At 46.1% G+C, this 6440-nt stretch overlaps 1 protein-coding gene across 1 annotated transcript in view; it reads left to right on the forward strand.

Moving 5' to 3' along the window:
* Positions 1 to 6195, forward strand: part of LOC134439323 (C-type lectin domain family 18 member A-like) — a 28088-nt gene extending 21893 nt beyond the window's left edge. Inside the window, exons 10-12 of the mRNA XM_063189227.1 lie at positions 1548 to 1644; positions 2039 to 2130; positions 5413 to 6195. Coding sequence (XP_063045297.1) covers positions 1548 to 1644; positions 2039 to 2130; positions 5413 to 5450 — 227 coding nt within the window. The 3' untranslated portion in view covers positions 5451 to 6195. The remainder of the gene's footprint in view (positions 1 to 1547; positions 1645 to 2038; positions 2131 to 5412) is intronic.
* Positions 6196 to 6440: the final 245 nt, after the last annotated feature.

The following is a 6440-nucleotide window of genomic DNA, read 5'->3' on the forward strand; positions in this document are numbered from 1 at the left end:
AAGGTACCCTGAGCCTATAAAATCTAAATATCTCAGCCTCTGAAGCACGTAAAAACATACCATACGTTGCATTTAAATGCATTTAAGTCCCTCATCTTGCATTAGAATGTGCTCATTCAGCTCTAACATACCAAGATTTTTAACAAAATTGTCTTAAATCTCATGAGCCTGAATGTTGCGTCATGCAGCTCCAGACGCCAGGGGCAATGTTGCGCATTGCAACATCCAGCATCAATGGGTTAAAGCAAATATTGAGTTTGTTAACAGTTAATTAAATATGTATGTTTGCATTATCTTAATTATAAATGGGAAGATATTTTCCTATAATGATTTCCTGTGCCACAGTTCAATTAAGCCTCCCCTGCCTCTTATCAGACAATTTGATCCTGAAACATTTTGATCCTATTCTAAAAGTACTCTACCATCTCAGAGCATTCAGCCTTAGCATTGATGTTCTTAGTAGTTGCCACTGGTATGACAAGAGAAGTTCTGTATATTACTAACACTCCTGGAAATGTCAGCTTGATTTCCCTGGCAACGGATTGTGCAACGTCCCCACATTTTGAGGCAAAATTCTGAGCTAAAAATGTAAGTTGGAGTAGGAGTGTTGGAAGTGGCATGTTGTCCCCCAGTACTTGAGCACAGTGGTACTGCACTTCTCAGAAACAATATATTTGAAAGTGCTTCCCTTTTGATGTCAGAACTGCTGCAGATAGCGGTACACTCCTGTAAAATGTCACAATGAAGCTGTTTTATTCTCATCTAAATGCCTGTTCAGCTGTTCTACACTCTCATACTGTAGCTCTTGGCTATTGTCGATGATGCATTAATGCACAACGCTGTGTTTCAGCATGGACTTGACTCAGGCTGACCAGGAAATGCTAGCACCTTAGGGTATAAAAAGTGAAACAAAATAGCCAGTAATTGGTATGCATGACTTCACCTTATCAGCCAAAGATGTTGCAATGTCAGGTTGCCAAAGGTATGTTTTGCTTGCGACCCTGAAATTGCAAATGCATAAATTCTGTTTTTCTTCTGGAATGCATGGCATTACAGTAGGTCTGTAAGAGTCATCAATACCAACCAGACATAGACTAGACTAAGACATACTAAGTTATTCAGTGGTTCAACATATTACCTTGGACTTTCCTAGTAGTTCTCAAAAGATGGACTGTACCTGTACATGTCACACTGTATACATTTTTTATCATATACCATAGTCTGTATTTAAATGATTTTCCCTCATCATGTCTCACCTTCGTTCACTATTGATTATTTTGACTACATTTCAGCCCCACGCATTTCACCACAGAAAAGACACAGCTGATTTTTTGTCCCTTTTTAAATCATCATTGACATCATTATCATTTTATGTTAGTGATACTAATACACAAAGTACTCTAAGCAATAATCTATAAAACAAGGCATTGCCCACCTGTGTACACCAAGTGCTTGCCAGACTGAGTAAAACAAAGCATTATACACCCAGCTTCACCAATTAAAATGTGTGTAAAACAAGGCTTACCGGTGTCCTGTTTTTGTCTTAGGACTCACGTACAAGACTTTAAAGGACGCTTTTCGATGGGACACTGGAGAGAGTCCTTCCTTCACAAGCTTTGCTTTTGGACAGCCTGATAATTTAGGGTATGTCTGTGTGTGTGTGTTTGTGTGCGTGTTTGTGTGTGCCTGTTTGTCTGTCTGTGCCCTTGTGAAATAAAAAGTATTTGTGCAGAGAAAGGATAGACAGCACTTGAGACAGGAGGACCTGGGGCCACTTTTTGACAGTAGTCGAAAAATACTTTCATTCCATTGGTAGCATGTACTTTTCTCTATCTAGTGACCAGTTCAAAAACAGGCATCAAAGGAGGGCATTGATCAATTGTGATTTTCATCTGGCCCCTTTGTACTGTAGTGCGGCTCTCCAGAAGAGTGTGCTTCGTGGTGCCACCCACTCTGGCTGTATGCAGTGTCCCGTTTTGACCACCGGGTGTCCCTCTCCCCTCTCTCTCTCTCTCTCTCTCCCTCTCTTTGTCCACAGCTTTGGCAACTGTGTGGAGATGCAGGCTGCCAGCGCTTTCAACTGGAACGACCAGCGCTGCAAAACACGCAACAGATACATCTGCCAGTTTGGTGAGCCTCTGAGCCTCTTCATACCCTCTATACTTTATGCCCATGTAATGCAGCACCTTTATATGAGAGAGAGAGAGAGAGAGAGAGAGAGAGAGAGAGAGAGAGAGAGAGAGAGAGAGAGAGAGAGAGAGAGAGAGAGAGAGAGAGAGAGAGAGAGAGAGAGAGAGAGAGATGATTTTGATGTGCGGAGGTAGATTCTAGCCATAAAAGGGAGATTGAACTTGGGCTTCATCATCCGGGACGCCGGTGTCTCCTGGAGTCTGCCAAAGCTTTAGCTTTCACCTTTCCTCTTCGTCTCTTACAACAGGGGCGTGTTCAGAGTTTTAGTTGATTGAAACTGTTGAGAGAAACAGACAAAAGAGGGAAGAGATTGCGTCAGATCCCCCTCCAGAAAGCATCATGTGAGAATAATGCCAATGCTAAACAATGTGTGACTAATTAGATGTATTATTTTGCTTCAGTTCTGACATCCTGCTCTTGCCACCACAGGCCAATAAATATCAAGTGCTGAGTGAAAAGCTTGGCTATTTGCCATTATTATTTTTTTCTTCTCCCGCTTATCAGAGCTGCTCTGTTTTGCAGAACTGTCTCTCCCCTCCCCGCTTATCATCAAAATAATTCCAGTCACAAAAAAGTCGATGCGCTGGCTGCCAACAAATCTGATTGCTTATCAACACTAAACCTGTCACGGTGCAATATTTAAAATCACCTGTGGGCATTTTTCTCCCCCATTCTATGCTATCAGCAAATAGATTTGAGGCAGAAAATGTTTTCTGGGGAAAAAAGCAGCTACATCAACAACAACAGCAGCCGTAACAATAGTCTGGTGCTGGCTTTAACGGTGACAGACGCAAACATGCTTTCACGGCCACAGATGGGGTTTTCTGACAGCTCGTCAAACTCCAGCAAGCTCTTTTAACAGCCGGTGTAGTGTGGCACAATAGCATTTAAGGCAATGTGAGGTGACTCCAAACAAACAAACAGACAGCACGTTTAAAGCAAAATGGCTTTTAAAGAACCCGCGACAAACAGACTTGGCGACAGACAGTTAAATACAATGGCTTTTAAAGACCCCACGATCTGGACACGACACGCTTTACTTTTTATTACCTTCTCCATCTGACGGGTTCTACTCGTGAAAAAGGTTGTTGTTCTTCATCTTCTCACTCATGGGTAGCACCCTAATGATGCCTCACTATAATCAATGGCACTCACCATAAAGCGCTTTGGAAGGATCAATGCGCGTCACTCCCAAGCTACAACCTTATGTTGTTTTTAAGAACCCCACCCAATACTAACACTGCCATCACCATCACTGTTTTTTGTTCAGTTCTGTCAGTGAGTACGTGTTTTGTGTTTGTAATTTTTTTATTGATCTCCTATCGCTATCCAGGCAATCTCTTGACATTTTCCCCCCCACAGCCCCGGTCACAGTGGCGCTTTAACCAACGGGCCTTTGAAAGGTTGTTTTTGTAGCTTAGGGGAGGCTGGGAGGCTGATTGGTGGAAAATGCTCTCAGAAAAAGTGGCTGTAGCTTGTGACAGAGTAATATTACCATGACCATGATCACAAGAAATGACAGGAACACAGTCATTCCAATCCAAGTACAAGACAGACCATTTCCTTTGGTGTGGGTTGATTCCCTTGTGTACTGTATGGCTAGTCTGTGAGGAGTTAACACTGACAAAATAAATAAATAGATTTATTAGTTTCTATTCATTCACCCCTCGCTCTGCCTGTCTGTCTCTCTGTCTCTGTCTGTCTGTCTGTCTCTCTCTCTCTGTCTATCTCCCTCTCTCCCTCTCTTTATCTCCCTCTCTCCCTCTCTGTCTATCTCCCTCTCTCCCTCTCCCTCTCTCTCTCTCTCTCTCTCTCTCTCTCTGTCTCTCTCTCTCTCTCTCTCTCTCTCTCTCTCTCTCTCACACACACACACACACACACACACACACACACACACACACACACACACACACACACACACACACACACACACACACACACACACACACACACACACACACACACACACACACCACTCCCTCTCCTCCGGCACTGAGTGGCTGCTTCCATGTAGGCAGCTAATTGCTAATGAAGTGATAAGTGGTAAACAGAGCTGAGGGAAGCTGCACAGGGGGGTGTAGTGTATGTGCTGTATGTGTGGGGTGGATGTGTGGAGGGGCTGCTGAGAAGATTGTGTGGAAGGCTGAGTGACTAGGGAGGTGGAGAGAGACAGCACTGCCCACTCGTGAGAGCTGGCAGGCAGGCAGGCAGGCAGGCCGGGAGAGCTGGAGGCGTGATGATGATGGAGCCTGCGTTTTTATATAGTGCTCTCCCTTCTCTATCTGTCTCTGTTTTCTCCTCTGCCAAAAGCTCTCCAAGCGCTTTGCATCTAACGCTTCGCTTTTTCACCCAGGCGAGAGTGTGTGGGCCACAGCTGCATAGAACACCAAGCTCACTTGCTGGCAACAACTCGCTTTACGTAAAGGGGGACTCTCTGTCTCTCCGCGCTCGAGAGTGCTTCACCAGTGAAATGGGGTACAGAAAAGAATTGGACCAGGCAACTCTCTGATTAGAGACACTCCACACTCCTTTATGTCGACTGCTGAGTGGGTTGCGTTGGTTCCTCCCTGACACGATAAAATAGGGGAACTGCATTGCTGTGAGGTGATAACACCAGCTACAGCTGGACATGACCTGATAATATGTCCGAGCGCACACCTGAAAACAACTTATTTTGTGCTGATTGTGGGGGATGTTGGGAAGCTAGGTGGGGAGTGAGTTATTCTATGGGTATGGACTTTTACCTTCTCCCAGAGAATATTAATGTGGATGTTAGCCGAATCAAGTCCGAATGGGAAGCTTCTGGATTAAAGGGGATTTGTGTTACAAGCCACACTGTTTGTTTCCTCCGGCTAGGCTTTTTTCTCCCTTAAACTTTATTTATATATATTTATAACATTGAGTCATGGCATAGTGTTCTTCCGTGGCTGTGTGCCGGGGGCGTGTTTGTGTATGCGCGTGTGGGTGCGTTTATGCATCTGTGTGTGTCTGTGAATATTTCTGCAGGTTTTGTGGTTTCAGGTAAACTGTGCCGCATTGTATAAATTTGAATTCCGTGCAGGGCCTGTGTCTTGACCCATACATTTTTACATATATTGCTGTCCTCATTTTTACCGGGTGTGCGTGTGTATGTGTTTGAATGTCTTGGTGCGTGTGTGTGTGTGTGTGTGTGTGCGTGTGCGTGTGCGTGTGTTATCGTGTGTTTCATGCATCTCATTACAGCTCCGGAGCATATAGCGGTATGGGAGAGAGGTCGGTGAGTACACCTTCTACTCTGTCTGAAGCTCCAAAAGGCGTCGTGTAGAGAGGAGTGCAGAGACTGAGAGAGAGAGAGAGAGAGAGAGAGAGAAAGAGAGAAAAGGACGGAGCAGGGTGTCAGGAGACTGAACCTCACTGGACCCCCATCCCCCTGGCAGGCAGCTGAGCAGCGGGCTCCCCAGTCATCAAAACCAGCCCTCAGGGGCCTCCTGCTCCTCAACTCCTCACTCCTCCTCTCATACTTTCCTTAAGGTCGATGATGAAGAGATTCTGGGGCCTTGGCTGTGGAGGAGAGTCACAGCCAGCCAGCACCCCTCTCCAATGCACCCCAACTCACCTCACATGCCTCCCTCCTCTCTCCCCTGTCTGCCGCCCATCCAAAAAAGATTCTGGACCATGGTTGTGGAGGAGATTTACAACACACGCCCCACCCTACCCTACCCCCACCCTACCGCACCGCACCAGACTGCACTGCACCCCAAGACACTCCAGCCTCCCCTGACTCATGTCTAGCTCCCCACCCACTCTCTGGTCCTTTTTGAGCTTGGCTGAGAGGACACCCAGAAGCCTCATTTGCATGTTCTCTACAGTAGCGGCCCGGGTGCTGTGTGCTCCGTGCACTCGGTACGCTCACCCACCCAGATGTCCTGCTCCTGCTCCTGCTTCTCCCCTCCTGCTGCATTCATGTTTTTGTGTGTCCCAGATGCACATCGGCCGTTACAACGGGTTTAAGAGATGGGGCTTTAATGTTGGGATGTGTGCGTGTTGGGATGTGTGCGTGTGTGTGTGTGTGCGTGTGTGTGTGTGTGTGTGTGTGTGTGTGTGTGTGTGTGTGTGTGTGCGTGTGTGTGTGCGTGTGTGTGTGTGTGCGTGCGTGCGTGTTTGTCTGATAAGGCTGAGAAATAAGTGTTTGTGATTATGTGTCTGTGTGTGTACAGATATTTGTGTGTGAGGTGGAGGGGATATTAGAAGCAGGGGGGTAGTAAGTCTGT

The sequence above is a fragment of the Engraulis encrasicolus genome, chromosome 22 (genome assembly GCF_034702125.1).
Source record: "Engraulis encrasicolus isolate BLACKSEA-1 chromosome 22, IST_EnEncr_1.0, whole genome shotgun sequence".
NCBI classification, from domain to species: domain Eukaryota; kingdom Metazoa; phylum Chordata; class Actinopteri; order Clupeiformes; family Engraulidae; genus Engraulis; species Engraulis encrasicolus.